The sequence below is a fragment of the Hyperolius riggenbachi genome, chromosome 11 (genome assembly GCF_040937935.1).
Source record: "Hyperolius riggenbachi isolate aHypRig1 chromosome 11, aHypRig1.pri, whole genome shotgun sequence".
Classification (NCBI taxonomy): domain Eukaryota; kingdom Metazoa; phylum Chordata; class Amphibia; order Anura; family Hyperoliidae; genus Hyperolius; species Hyperolius riggenbachi.
Genome location: NC_090656.1, coordinates 88,214,292 through 88,230,094, shown reverse-complemented (window position 1 = coordinate 88,230,094; position 15,803 = coordinate 88,214,292). Strand labels below are relative to the sequence as shown.

At 43.4% G+C, this 15,803-nt stretch overlaps 1 protein-coding gene across 4 annotated transcripts in view; it reads left to right on the top strand.

The window, feature by feature from the left end:
* Window positions 1-15,803, top strand: part of MYRF (myelin regulatory factor) — a 257,540-nt gene that overhangs the window by 65,919 nt on the left and 175,818 nt on the right. The window contains exon 1 of one of the 4 annotated variants that reach the window (XM_068260426.1): window positions 4,742-4,880. The exons of the other annotated variants lie outside the window; for them this stretch is intronic. Within the exon in view, the coding sequence (XP_068116527.1) occupies window positions 4,862-4,880 (19 nt within the window). The 5' untranslated portion in view covers window positions 4,742-4,861. Of the gene's footprint in view, window positions 1-4,741; window positions 4,881-15,803 lie in introns of those variants that run through there. 4 annotated transcript variants of the gene reach the window in all.

Genomic DNA, 15,803 nt, shown 5'->3' with positions numbered 1-15,803 from the left:
TCCCAAAAAAATCCCCCAAAATTGCAGCGACACGCTCGGCGCCCCAATCCATCCGCCTGTAAATAATCAGCACCAGGTGTCAAATTACCTAGGTACGCCACTGCGTAGACTGCACTGTCTGCTGTTTCCATACATGTGCTGCTATTCACCTCTGAGTCGCAGCGCATGGTTACCTACATTTCGGGGCGATTGCACCCGCAATCCCATTCATTAGGTGCAGCATACAACATTTGAGAACTGCTATCAATTGTCATGTTTTACCAACATCTGTACAATCACCAATCCAACTGCATTTGGGAACAATTTCATTGGCCCATATGGTGGCAGTGGATCATTAATTGCATAACAGCCATTCTCCAGCAAACTTCTGAACAGAAACACTAGAAAACTGTCCATATGTATGCAAAGTAAGTTTCTAAATACATGCTTTGTCAACGCACTCACTTATTTAGGAGCTAAGCTTACTAAACCTAGTAACTTGTTATACTCTAATGGTGCCCATACGGGGTAAAAATGTTTAATTGTTTTCGATTAGATAATATCGTTTAATTATTTCGTTAGATGAATATAAAGATTTTTCCAACATGTCTGATCGAATTTTTATTGAAAAAAAAGGGATAATCATTTGTTTTTCTTGATTGAAAAAAAGATCATTCGATTTTATTGTTTTAGTCGAATAAACTGGAAAATCAAAAGTTTTTACTGTACCATGTATGGGAAGCGTAAGAACTACAAACTGCTGCCTGTTGAAACAAATAGATAATATACTGCATGTAGAGATTATGCTCAGTTTTGCACATCTTGGTTATGGTAAATAGCCATTGTAATAACGCTGATGTTGCCTGTTATTTTATATATTGTTTGCACAGTGGTGATCCCCCTACCAAAATCTCGAGGTGCCCATTAATGTATTGATCCCCGGAATGATCAGCCAGCCAATCCAATCGGGGGGGAAGGGGGGTGTTTGGATTGGAAATGTTCTTAAAGGGGCACTATGGCAAAAAATTGTAAAATTTAAAATATGTGCAAACATAAACAAATAAGAAGTATGTTTTTTCCAGAGTAAAATGAGCCATAAATTACTTTTCTCCTATGTTGCTGTCACTTACAGTAGGTAGTAGAAATCTGACAGACGTGACAGGTTTTGGACTAGTCCACCTCTTCATAGGGGATTCTGATGGAGAGTTCCATTTATCACAGTGGACAAAAAGGATGCAGGAGAGGAGAAAGAGATTGAGTAGACTCTGTAAGTATGACAAGTATGCAATGGCAGCTCCAGCTTCAAATTTTTGGGGGCACGAAGGTGCCATGGTGGGTCCCATTTGGGTGATCAAAATCAATGTTTATATGGCAAGATTTATATATTTTTTGCCTAAATCAGGTGATAAAATTAAGTCTAACTAGTTCAGCAATGATAGGAACCAAATTTAAACACCACAAGCAGAACTCAGAGGCTTTTGAGCAGAGCAGATTGTCTAAATTATGATGATATTGAAGAAAAGATACCTACAGATATACTTGGCTAGCTTTCTGGCAGGCTTTAATCCTTTCTTGCTAGCAAGCTGCTCCTGTGTGGACAGAGCACAGACACATCATTCCAGCCCCCAGCCTGTGTCTCACAACTCTACAAGCAAGGAGAGAGGGGAGAGGCAGGAGGAAGAGAATCGTGTTTGTAATTCCTTATCTTAATAGCTAAGCATTGCTGGAGAAATACAAGCTGAAGTTCATTGGCTAATTTAAAATAAAAACAGTAAGCTCTCAGCTTGTCAGCCTTCTTCAGACTATTCCTGTTGACTTACAATGTTAGAACATACAATCAGAAGGAGGTAGAGTGTTTTATTTGCAAATACCAGTGGTTTGCAAAAGTATTCGGCCCCCTTGATGTTTTCCACATTTTGTCATATTACTGCCAGAAACATTAATGAATTTTATTGGAATTCCACGTGAAAGACCAATACAAAGTGGTGTACACGTGAGAAGTGGAACGAAAATCATGATTCCAAATATTAAAAAAAAATAAAATAACTGCAAAGTGGGGTGTGCGTAATTATTCAGCCCCCTGAGTCAATACTTTGTAGAACCACCTCTTGCTGCAATTACAGCTGCCAGTCATTTAGGGGATGTTTCTACCAGCTTTGCACATCTATAGACTGAAATCCTTGCCCATTCTTCTTTGCAAAACAGCTCCAACTCAGCCAGATTAGATGGACAACATTTGTGAATGGCAGTTTTCAGATCTTGCCACAGATTCTCGATTGGATTTAGATCTGGACTTTGACTGGGACATTCTAACACATGGATATGTTTTGTTTTAAACCATTCCATTGTTGCCCTGGCTTTATGTTTAGGGTCGTTGTCCTGCTGGAAGGTGAACCTCCACCCCAGTCTCAAGTCTTTTGCAGACTCCAAGAGGTTTTCTTCCAAGATTGCCCTATATTTGCATCCATCCATCGTCCCATCAACCCTGACCCGCTTCCCTGTCCCTGCTGAAGAGACGCACCCCCCGAGCATGATGCTGCCACCACCATATTTGACAGTGGGGATGGTGTGTTCAGAGTGATGTGCAGTGTTAGTTTTCCGCCACAGATAGCGTTTTGCATTTTGGCCAAAAAGCTCCATTTTGGTCTCATTTGACCAGAGCACCTTTTCCCACATGTTTGCTGTGTCCCCCACATGGCTTGTGGAAAACTGCAAATGGGACTTCTTATGATTTTCTGTTAACAATGGCTTTCTTCTTGCCACTCTTCCATAAAGGCCAACTTTGTACAGTGCATGACTAATAATTGTCCTATGGACAGATTCCCCCACCTGAGCTGTAGATCTCTGCAGCTCGTCCAGAGTCCCCATGGGCCTCTTGACTGCATTTCTGATCAGCGCTCTCCTTGTTTGGCCTGTGAGTTTAGGTGGACGGCATTGTCTTGGTAGGTTTACAGTTGTGCCATACTCCTTCCATTTCTGAATGATCGCTTGAACAGTGCTCCGTGGGATGTTCAAGGCTTTGGAAATCTTTTTGTAGCCTAAGCCTGCTTTAATTTTTTCAATAACTTTATCCCTGACCTGTCTGATGTGTTCTTTGGACTTCATGGTGTTGTTGCTCCCAATATTTTCTTAGACAACCTTTGTGGCCGTCACAGAGCAGCTGTATTTGTACTGACATTAAATTACACACAGGTGCACTCTATTTAGTCATTAGCACTCATCAGGCAATGTCTATGGGCAACTGACTGCACTCAGACCAAAGGGGGCTGAATAATTACGCACACCCCACTTTGCAGTTATTTATGTGTAAAACATGTTTGGAATCCTGTATGATTTTCGATCCACTTCTCACATGTACACCACTTTGTCTTGGACTTTCACGTGGAATTCCAATAAAAGGTATTCATGTTTGTGGCAGTAATGTGACAAAATGTGGAAAACTTCAAGGGGGCCGAATACTTTTGCAAACCACTGTATGTATTGTCCAGATACATTATTTACAAGGGATTGTGAGGTATTTATGGCAAATAGATAAGAGCCCTTGCTTACTTAGTGCCTGCATAGACTCAGGCTGACATGGAGAGTTTATTATAGACCCTTTCCTGTTCACTGTATGCTGCTGGAGCCTGTAAACAAATAACTGTATGTTCCTGAGTGTGTGTGTGTGTGTGTGGGGGGGGGGGGGGGGGAGAGGGGTGTCAGAGCTCAGCATGCCTCAGTGTTGAGCCGCCCATGAGTGTATGCTTATTTTGACTTTTAATGTTCAGTTCAGGTTTGCTTTAACCACCTTAACGGTATGGACGAGCTCAGCTCGTCCATTACCGCCAGAGGGTGCCGCTCAGGCCCTGCTGGGCCGATTTTGATCAAATAAAGAGCAGCACACGCAGCCGGCACTTTGCCAGCCGCGTGTGCTGCCCGATCGCCGCCGCTCTGCGGCGATCCGCCGCGAGCAGTGGCGAAAGAGGGTCCCCCCAGCCGCCTGAGCCCTGCGCAGCCGGAACAAATAGTTCCGGCCAGCGCTAAGGGCTGGATCGGAGGCGGCAGACGTCAGGACGTCGGCTGACGTCCATGACGTCACTCCGCTCGTCGCTATGGCGACGATCTAAGCAAAACAAGGAAGGCCGCTCATTGCGGCCTTCCTTGTTTATTCTGGGCGCCGGAGGCGATCAGAAGAACGCCTCCGGAGCGCCATCTAGTGGGCTTTCATGCAGCCAACTTTCAGTTGGCTGCATGAAATAGTTTTTTTTTTATTTAAAAAAAACCCTCATGCAGCTGCCCTGGCGATCTTAATAGAACGCCAGGGTGGTTAACCAATAAAGTGAACCTAACCCTAACTTGACCCTAGGAAATCCTAAAATCCTTACATTAATCTCCCCACATCCTGAAGCTCAGCCAAAAAGTGTGTATACCCACCTATTAGTGCTGGCAGTAAAATCCGGTAGGCAGGAGAAATTGACAGGACACCAGCAGCTACTCATCTGCCTGCAGCCTTCAGTGGGTGGGTCTGAAGGGTTCCTTATACATATCAATACATGATCTGGGATGTACTGCAATGTTTGTACTGCAATACATTCTCAACCTGGTCACCGTAGTGAAATAAACTTTTGCTTAGTCCCTAAGAAGCTTTTTTTAGAGAAGTTGTAGTCTCGGCATGAGCTGGTGACAGAGGGAAGCCGGGCGTCCTGGTACAGCTGTAACACATGACTGCCCCTAATGTAATCCCCTCCCAGACTCAAATCCCCTCTCAAGTCTGTAGGGACAAGTAGTGGCAGCAGCAGCAGCAGCACGCCCCTGTGAAAGGGGCCTGGGCTATCCGCATAGCCTGGAGGACAGAGCTGCTAGCAGGTGTGGAGAGAGGTCAGGATCTGATGTGCAGGCAAGGATGCTTTGGATCAGAGCAGGTAACGGGGGTCAATGACCCTGTGGACAGGAATTTTTATAGGATTGTTTGCTTCCATTTCTGACTGTGATCGATGGGTGATGTTTTATAAGGCAGTGATTCATGAACCATTGCCCTGTGCTACACTCACTGCATGAACTGGAGAAGCACTGGTGTCTGAGTCAGCAAACGTTCATTCTTAGGCACTTTGTAGTGACATCCAAAAGATATTTGCCTGAGCGCTAACACGCTATTGTGGAGATTCAGCAAAGTTGGCTTCTAATTCTGTTGCTGTGCTTTTTGTTATATATTATGTTGTTTTATAGTGATAGTTTTTTTAATCTAGCCCTTTATATTGCTTATGACTGAAGTCAAATGTTATTACCATTATTGCATATATGTTGTATACTGTGTAGATAATCTCCTACAGACAGGCCCATGAAGTGACCACATAAGATAGAAAACCTCATATTAATTAACTACACAATACTATAGCTCTCAACTGTCCTGGTTCTCTGAGGGACAGTCCCTCTTTGGGAACCGAATCCCTCTGTCCCTCTTACTCCCTCATTTGTCCCTCTTTCAGGACTGATTTACAGATATGAGTATATGTATGTATTTTATTAATGAAAAAAATGTTGCTTCTTTGACTATAAACTTTATTCCCATCCTTCAAACTGATATATTTCTTATTTTCTAATGCTAATACAAAGGAATACTAATGCTGATAGAAAGAATTAGTGCTGCTTGATTGATAAAATCAAGTCTTTTTGCTTATGAAATCTTTGTTTGATGGGTGACTAGGGGCGTGGCAGGGGTGTGGTTAGCGGTGTGACAGGGGTGATTCTTAAAGGTGTCCGTCCTTCTCGTCTTACAATGTTGGGAGGTATGAAATACTGTCCCAGTCAAGAATAGAGATTTGCTGTTCAAGTCTTTTTTTTTAACATGAAACTTAAAGGGGGTTCTGTGGTTCGTTTTTAAAAACAAAAACTGACACTTACCTGGGGTTTCTACCGGCCCTCCTCAGCTGTCCTGTCCCGCACCGTCCTCTAAGATCCTCTGTTCCCCACCGCCAGTCACTGTCCAATTATTCGACTAACTAGACAATTGCAACTGCGCCTGCGAGGTCCCTTGCATCCTAGCTCCCACTCGCATCTCCAGGAGCTTACTGTGCAAGTGCAGTCCGACAAAATTTCATACTGTGCCTGCGCAGGAGGCTCCTGGAGACACAAGCAGGAGCTAGGACGCAAGCGGCCGCGCAGGCGCAGTTGCATTCGTCTAGTTAGACAAATAATTGGATGGTAAACGGCGGCAAGGAATGCAGGGTCGAAGAGGATGGCGTGGGACAGGACAGCTGAATGGGGGCCGGTAGAAGCCCCAAGTAAGTGTCAGTTTTTGTTTTCAATAACGAACCCCTTTAAGGCCCTGTTCACATCACAAACGCGGATGGCCATGCGCGCGGAACGCACGCCATCCGCGTTTGTGTGCGTTGCGTGGCTGATCCCATCACTGAAAAGTGAATGGGACAGCCATGCGTTTTTACAAAAAATGCGTGCATCATGCTTTCCCGGACCGCACAGGTCCGGAACGCATGCAGTGTGAACATCAGACATGATGTCATGCGTGTCTGCCTCCTGCACGCGTTTCCAAAACGCGGCCGGAAACGCGTGCAGTGTGAACGGGGCCTAAAGGAAAATTCTACTTTCATTAAAGCGGAATATAACCCTGCATTTCAACTTTGCTCTAAAACATTATTTACAGCATATTATATGCAAAAAGCATTTTTTTTTTTACTAGACCAGCATTGGAAGGGTTAACACAGAGGTTTAAAGTTCCGTGGAGAGATATGCAGAAGTTCAGATTGTTACATTCTATTTAGTTAAATGTATCTATTGAGAAATGTTACACACTCTTTGGCTGTCCTCCAGCTCCTTCTCAGTCAGAGAGAGTGAGTCACATTCAACACTTACATTTATGTAAACAAAATGTATCTATGTCAGCTTCGGATGCGTCTGCAGAAATCTCCAGGAACTTTAAAGCCCTGTGTAACCCTTCCAATGCTGGTCTAGTAAAAAAAAAATGCTGGTTGCATATAATATACTGTAAATAATGTTTTAGAGCAAAGTTGAAATGCAGGGTTATATTCTGCTTTAAATAGAATTACAATTTCATAAGCGCTGCACTTATAATTTTGCAGTTTAATATTATTCAATGTAATCTTTCTATTTCAATCTGCAGTAAAATACAAATTTTGAAAATTGACAGCCAGCTTAAAGCCTGGTACACACATGCAATTTTGATTGGTCAATGGTTGGCTAATTCTACCACCTCCATATAGTATAAGGGCCAACAGATTCGGAATGACTATGAACAGATTGTGTATTTAACCTCTCATACTACATGGAGGTGGTAAAATACAAAGTGTATACCAAGTTTAAGTCTTAATATCCTATTAACTTTTCTCCTGAATTCTCAACAAGGAAATATTTACAGTCCTTTCCAATTAAATTCCTTTAACCATTTCCCAACCACAGATTTTTTCCCCCCCCTTAAAAAACAGATTTTTCACACCACACTCCTCCCATTTATTCGCTAATAACTTTGTTACCTATCACATCAAAATTATCTATATATATATATATATATGTGTGTATATATATATATATATATATATATATATATATATATATATATATATATATATATATATATATATATATATATATATATAATTTTGATGTGATAGGTAGCAAAGTTATTAGCGAATAAATGGGAGGAGTGTGGTGTAAAAAAATCTGTTTTTTAAGGGGGGGAAAAAATTATTATTTGTTTTCTTATTATTCTCTTTAATATGCAAAAAAAATTAAATTATTCTAAGCAAAACGTTCCACCCAAAGAAAGCCTAATATATATATACCGGTATATATATATTAGGCTTTCTTTGGGTGGAACGTTTTGCTTAGAATAATGTAATTTTTCTTGCATATTAAAGAGAATAATAAGAAAACAAGTGAAAACAAATAATTATTGCTCAGGTTTCGGCCTTTATAGTTTTAAAATAAAATGTGCTATGATAGATAAAACCCACACATTTTATTTGCCCATTTGTCCAAATTATTACAATGTTTAAATGGTGTCCCTAGTACAATGTATGGCGATAATATTTCAACTTGACATAAAGGTGTATTTTTCCGGTTTAGCGATTTTAAATACTGTATCAATAATTATGAGCCTTTATTTGCAAAAATAACAGTAATATACCCTCATGATATACATATTAAAAAGTCCATAAGCAATGGGGGAGCGTGCCTGGCCCAGCCGCACATGTTCGACGAAGCGTGACTTGGGCAGGCTTTCGGGGAGTATTGGGGGTGACTGAGACTGGGACTGAGTGGCCTCAGTGGGGCTTAAGGAAGCCCCGGGTAAGTATGGTACCTGAGATGTCTTTCATCTCAGGTACACTTTAAGTTGAACTCTTTAAATGTGCATGCAAGCCTTGAATTATTTGCATCTCATTGACCACCTCCATCCATTGAAAAACAGCCTAGTGACACAACTCGCTACCTGCTTCTGTTAGAAGACCTATAGAATGCTCTTTTGTTAATTGTGTTTAACCAGTTCGGCCTATCTGGACGAGCTTCCTCGTCCAGATAGGCACTGCTGCTTTGCCTGCGTGGTGCGCGGGATCGGGCGCGCGCCCGCACGCGCACCTGCCGCCCGCCGCTAGCCCCCCGATCAGTGAATGGGAATATAATTCCCATTCACCGATCTAACTTCCCCGCAGAAATACCGACGCTTTCTATCCAGAGAGCGCGGTATTTCTGCCCCCAGGAAACTTCTTCGCTTCTTTTTAGTTCCTGGATGCGACATCGTTCGCATCCAGGACTTTTTTCACTGTGGCCATCTTGTGGCCAAATAGTAAACTGCACCCACACACAGTTTTAATTAAACAATTACTTTATCTTACACTTAAAATTAGCAATTTCCTTCCCACACCAAAAATTACCCACATACACTTTTTATTAAAAAAAAATAAAAAAAAATACAATAAAAAAAAACAAAAACATTATAAATAGTTACCCAAGGGTCTGAACTTTTTAAATATGCATGTCAAGAAAGTATGTTATTATATTATTTAAAATTATAAGCTTATAAATAGTGATGGACGCAAATTGAAAAAATGCACCTTTATTTCTAAATGAAATATCGGCACCATAAATTGTGATAGGGACATCGTTTAAACGGTGTAATAACCGGGACAGATGGGCAAATAAAATACATGAGTTTTAATTACAGTAGCGTATATTAATTTCAAACTATAATGGCCAAAAACTGAGAAATAATGAATTTTTTTCATTTCTTTCTTAATCTTCTTGTTAAAATGGATTTAGAAAAAAATTATTCTTAGCAAAATGTACTACCCAAAGAAAGCCTAATTAGTGGCGGAAAAAACAAGATATAGATCAATTAATTGTGATAAGTAGCAATAAAGTTATAGGCGAATAAATGGGAGGTGAACGTTGCTCGGATGCATGAGATTTTCGGCACTGCGGCGCTGAACCGGATAAAAGCAAAATCATTACGCTTAAAAAAAACGAAAAGTTTTCCATCTTTGCAAGATCTACAAAAAAAAGGTGAAAACCTTGAATCTTACTCAACAGAAATGGAATTTCCCTTTGCAGCAGACATAAAACTATCTAGATAGCAATATAAAGCTTATCTGTGTGTACACAGTACTGAAAATACCCCCAAAACATTGCCAGGCATTGCACAGTAGGGTCACTGTACATATTAGATGCATCACACTAGTGGCCTGGCAGTATATAATAAAAAAAAGACAAGACAACATTTATATTGTACTTTTTTCCTCTCACACTCAGTGCTTGAGCTGCAGCCACTGATGCATGTTCAGTTGGCACTAGCTGTGTTATGGAATCTAGGCCAAGGACTCCTTACTGAATAGGTACAAGCTTACTGAAAAGGAAGAGCTAAGATTCAAACTCAGATTGCCTGTGTCAGAGCCAGAGCGCCTAACCAGTACACCATGTAAAATTAACATGTTTGTGTATTCTTTCTCTTTCCGTAACTTGTAATTCTGTGTTAAGAATAAGCTGATCTGCAAAGGGAAGAAAAGGAGTGAAGAGAGAACATTTACAAAGTGTCGAATAGAGGGAACATTTCAGAAGCACAAATGTGAAGCAGTCACCATTACACTGCAGTTAGTTTACTATCAGTATAAACATAGAGCAAGAGCTTTTACAGTAAATACTGGAGTTGACGTATTACTATTTTAAAATGGCACTAAAATCAATAATGCACATACTGTATATGGCATTATTTTTCTGGGTCTCATTTTAAAACATTTAACCACACTTACTTATCAGTGGGGCATAGTGACGTGTTGGAAAGCACTTTTACCTTGCAGGGCTTGTGTTCCAAGCTCAAATCTGGGCCAGGACACTATCTGTTTGCATGGGTTTCCTCTGGGCACTCTTGTTTCCCCCTCATCCCAAGAACTTACAGACATAATTATCATTAGTCTATGAATATATATAGTAGTACTAGTAAGTATAGTAGGGATTGGATTGTGAGCTTCTCTGGGGAACAGTCATTGACATGACTGTGGACTCTGTAAAGTGCTGCAGAAGATGTCAGTGCTATATAAATACATTAATAGTAATAAGTACTAATATTAAAACTATTCTCACACCAACCTTCCGCTGTCATTAGGTTGATCTTGCCAGTGCTGAATAATACCTCCCAGGCTGTGTTATGGACATAAACCTGCTGGCAGTGGCATAGCATAGGGTTGTTTCCACTACACTCAGATTGGATGCAGTAAAACTGACTCCAATGAATGCCTATGGGAAAATCTGCATCAGAAAAATCGCGTTTCATGGAAACAGGCGCATAGACATTCATTAGAGTTAGTTTTTCTGCATCCATTCTGCGTGTAGTGGAAACAGGCCCTAAGGAGTTAAGGGCCCCAGTGCGAGTTTTAAATGAGACCCTCAAGCACTTTGAACCTAAAGTAAGAAGGATTTAGAGGCTGCCATATTTATTTCATTTTAAACCATACATATTGCCTGGCTGTACTGCTGATCCTCTGCCTTTAATACTGTTAGCCATATACCCTGAACAAACATGCATATCAGGAGCTCTGACTGAAATCTGACTGGAATAGCTGCATGCTTGTTTCAGGTGTGTGAGTCAGACACTACAGGAACCAAAGAGATCAGCAGAACTTGTGTTGTTTAGCAATAAATAAATATGGCATCCTCACTTTAGGTTCCCTTTAAAATGGTCCAATGACATCTTTAGTGTAAGAGGTGCAATCTGAGGAGGGAAAACATTTGTTAATGATACCACTATTCAGCACACATATAGAAGTGATCATTACCAGATAAGCTCCAATGAAAAGCTAAAAATGATAGATGAAGCTCCACAGGCCCTGGGGTGTCCGCTGCCTCTTCATCCCCTATTGCTACGGCTACGCCACTGCCTGCTGGTATCAAAACTGTTGCATTGCATTAAATATAGTACTCTTATAGTAAGGGATGTTGAAGTTCTAAGCACTCACACTAGTAGTAACTAGGGTAAAATTTTAATGATACAAAAGTGTGTATTTGTATAAAAGCTGGTGATCACTGCTTAACCCTCCTGGCGGTTTGCAAAAAAATCGCCAGGGGGCAGCAAATCTTTTTTTTTAAATTTTTTTTTTTTTAATTCATGTAGCGAGACAAAGTCTCGCTACATGATAGCCGCTGCTCAGCGGCATCCCCCCAGCCCCTCCGATCGCCGCCGGCGACGGGGCGGGATGACGTCACCGACGTCATCGACGTCGTGACGTCAAAGGGGATTCCGATCCACCCCATAGAGCTGCCTGGCACTGATTGGCCAGGCAGCGCACGGGGTCTGGGGGGGGGGCTGCGGCGCGGCGGATCGGCGGGTAGCGGCGGCGATCGGGCACTGCACGCAGCTAGCAAAGTGCTAGCTGCGTGCAGCAAAAAAAAAATTATGCAAATCGGCCCAGCGGGGCCTGAGCGGTGCCTTCCGGCGGCATAGCCCGAACTCAGTTCGGGCTTACCGCCAGGAAGGTTAAAGGGACACTTAAGTCAAAAAAAAAAAACGAGTTTTACTCACCTAGGGCTTCCAATAGCCCCCTGCAGCTGTCCGGTACCCTCGCCGTCTCTCTCCGTTCCTCCAGGCCCCGCCGGCAGCCACTTCCTGTTTTGGTGACAGGAGCTGACAGGCTGGGGACGCGAGTGATTCTTCGCGTTCCCAGACACATTATCACCCTCTATGCTGCTATATAATATATGATATATGCTATAGCAGCATAGATGGCGCTATTGTGGCCAGGAACGCGAAGAATCACTCGCGTCCCCAGCCTGTCAGCTCCTGTCACCGAAACAGGAAGTGGCTGCCGGCAGGGCCAGGAGAATCGGAGGGAGACGGCGAGGGCGCCGGAAGGCTGCAGGGGGCTATTGGAAGCCCTAGGTGAGTAAAACTCATTTTTTTTGTTTGACTTAAGTGTCCCTTTAAAGGGCAACGAAGTAAGAGGGATATGGAGGCTGCCATATTTATTTCCTTTTTAAGCTATACCAGTTGCCTGGCTACCCTGTTAATCCTCTACCTCTAATACTATTAGCCATAGACCCTGAACAAGCATGCAGCAGATCAGGTGTTTCTGACATTGTCAGATTTGATAAGATTAGCTCCATGCTTGTTTCTGGTGTTATCCAGACTGATGCAGCCAAATAGATCAGCAGGACTGCCAGGCAACTGGTATTGTATAAAAGGAAATAAATATGTCAGCCTCCATATATTTCTTACTTCAGTTGTCCTTTAACCATACCGACAGAGATAAAACCTTCCAGCCAGCTAATATTAACCATACCTCCCAACTTTTTGAGATGAGAAACCGGGACACTTAAGCCACACCCCTGACACACCCCCAACCACACACCCTGACACACCCCTAGAAATAATATATATATATATATATATATATATATATATATATATATATATATATATATATATATATATATATATATATATATATATATATATATATATATATATATATATAAATCTGCAATTGTCAGGGGGTGGGGAGAAGGGGAGAGTGCCCATGGCAGCGGAGGGAAGAAAAGGATCGAGGCGCAAGCCGCGGCTTCTGTGTGCGGGATGCGACGGTCTGGGATAAGATTGTCCCTCCCTCCCTCCGAATGTGCCCCCCAGTGTCCCCCTGTATGCAGAGATAACAGCGCAGCGGAGCGGGCAGTCTTACCATCTTCCTTGCGTACCGGGCATCTTTTGTCTTCTCCGCTTCCTGCTTCCTGTGACGTCACAGGAAGTAGATGGAAGCAAGAGATGGAGATGCCCGGTACGCTAGGAAGATGGTAAGACTGCCCGCTCCGCTGCGCTGTTATCTCTGCATACAGGGGGACACTGGGGGGCACATTCGGAGGGAGGGAGGGACAATCTTATCCCAGACCGCCGCATCCCGCACACAGAAGCCTGCCGGGACACAAGGGGGGGGGGTATCCCGGGACAGCGGGACCCCTCCCCCAACCCATGACCGTCCCGGCAAAAACGGGACGGTTGGGGCCCCTGTATTAACTATGATGCAGGCCTCTAGACTCGCGTACGTTAAAAAAGGGCGCCGGGAAAAAAGGGCGCAGGGTTTTAAAAGATAATCATGAATAACGTTTAAAAAAATTGTGTTATATTTCGTTTAAAAATAATGTTTTATAAAGTTATAAATCATTAAATAATGTGTATAAAATCGGCAATTTTAAAAACGTTAATCTTCCCTGTTTAAAAATTGAAATTTATAATAACGTTTTATAAAACATTAATAAGAATTTTACTAAAGCTATACCTAACCCTACTCTCACACAGAACCCTCCCTGTACCTATCCCTAACCCCTAGACCCCCCTGTTGGTGCCTAACCCTAAGACCCCCCTGTTGGTGCCTAACCCTAAGACCCCCCTGTTGGTGCCTAACCCTAAGACCCCCCTGGTGGTGCCTAAACCTAAGACCCCCCTGGTGGTGCCTAACCCTAAGACCCCCGTGTTGGTGCCTAACCCTAAGACCCCCCTGTTGGTGCCTAACCCTAAGACCCCCCTGTTGGTGCCTGTCACAGGAGCCCTTGTGGCTGACCGCACTTAGCCTTCTAAACGGTGCCAGCGCACAGATCGTGCGAATTCTGGTCGCAGTCAATGCGCAGGAACCGTTAAGACTTAGCCGCAGACAACTCCGAAGGGAGCCTGTGAGACACGGGTAATTACAACGTCACCTACTGGTTCAGAGTAAACTGCCACCACCGCGGTTACTATGGGACCGTGGGGCCCACTAACTGACTGACTAATCCTGCGAATAAAACGGTTAAACACACGATATTCTGTCTAGCCAACAACAAACAAACAGTAGCGTATCTTCAGAGACCCGGGATCATTTCTGTGTGTGCTGATAAGCAGGGTAGCGAAACAGTGAATGACTTGGAGAAAGTCGTTTATTCACGCAATATAAATAATTAATATATACAGACAATTATTAAAAATCACAATTATTAAGACAGTAATAGCCAGTATGAAAAATAAAAGAAGGGAGAAAAATACTTATGGTTTGTGGAAATATGTCCTTTTGTGGGAAAATCGTCAAGTTCAAGCAAAACGGTTTCAAGTTCTTAGAGTTCTTTGTTGCAGAGTAAAGTTCAGCAAGATTTAGAATCCAAACAAAATGGAGGATGTCCTTTGTTTTAGCTCTGGCAATATGGCCACCACTTGTTCCTCATAGTGGCCGTGTGTCCTGAAGATGGTAAAGGGAGGAACTCTTCCCAGGCAGCTCATTCACTTTTAATGGAGCTGAGCTCAGAGGCGGGCTTCCAGAGTCGGCCCCCCAGGCCGGACTATGGTAATCACATCTGGGCAGGGGCTTTAGCAAACTCATAATCCTGACAGGTTCCCTAGGCAGACCTGCGCGGCCGGCACACAGATAATAATTACATATTCTCGATCCCCAGAACCTACCGATTAATATGATATCAAACTTGGGCATGTTTGCATGCCCGGTTAAAAAACGGTGGAATTCCCAGTGTTCTGGTTAGGCTAGGGGCCCAAATTTAATATCAAAACACTCACAAGATCCGGACCAGCAGAATGATATAACTTCCACATTTCTCCGATGTATTGTACTTCTAAAACATGCATAAAGATCATAACTCTATGTTTCCCTATCCTGGCTGAATGGTTCCGCTAAGTCTGCCCCCTGCTGGGATTAGCTTCCTTGGCTCTGAAAAGACTCCTGGTTTGTTAATTAACATCTGAGTGTTACCCCTCTGGCTTCATTAGCAAGTCACAGGGCACAGGCTTCATGAAAAGAACTAGGCTAACTATTTCTCTGAAGACAGCAGAGACCCCCCAGGCGGGACTGCCTGGTGTCCACAGACATGAGATTCTGATTGGGGCAGCGCAACGACAACCGAGGCAGGAAGTCGGTTGCGGCTGCGTTTTCTGCGCACTGACGGCTCGCCCGTCACACCTCCCCTTTCTGATGCTGTGTAGGGGGTTGTCACCAAGACATCCTCCGTAGCAGCCATTGGCGCTGTTGGGTCTAGTTCCCCCTGACACCGGGACAGCCCATCTGCGTTTTGGTGTCGGCTGCCGGGACGGCGGGGAAACCCATTGGCGCCTGCGGCTCGGTTCACCTGGACAGGTCGCTGTCCGCTACCCTCAGGGTTAACCCGACATGGACCGTTCTGGACAGGGCGTTTGCGCCACTGCAGTCGGACGTGGTGTCTGCCGGGACTGCTGACAACGGGCAGTGGGTTGGTTAGGTCAACAGCCAGCCCACGCAGGGTTCCCCTGCTAAGTGGCTGTGGACCTAAGGGAACCCCGCGGGAATCCCTGGACCTTCCCAGCTCCTGACAGACGG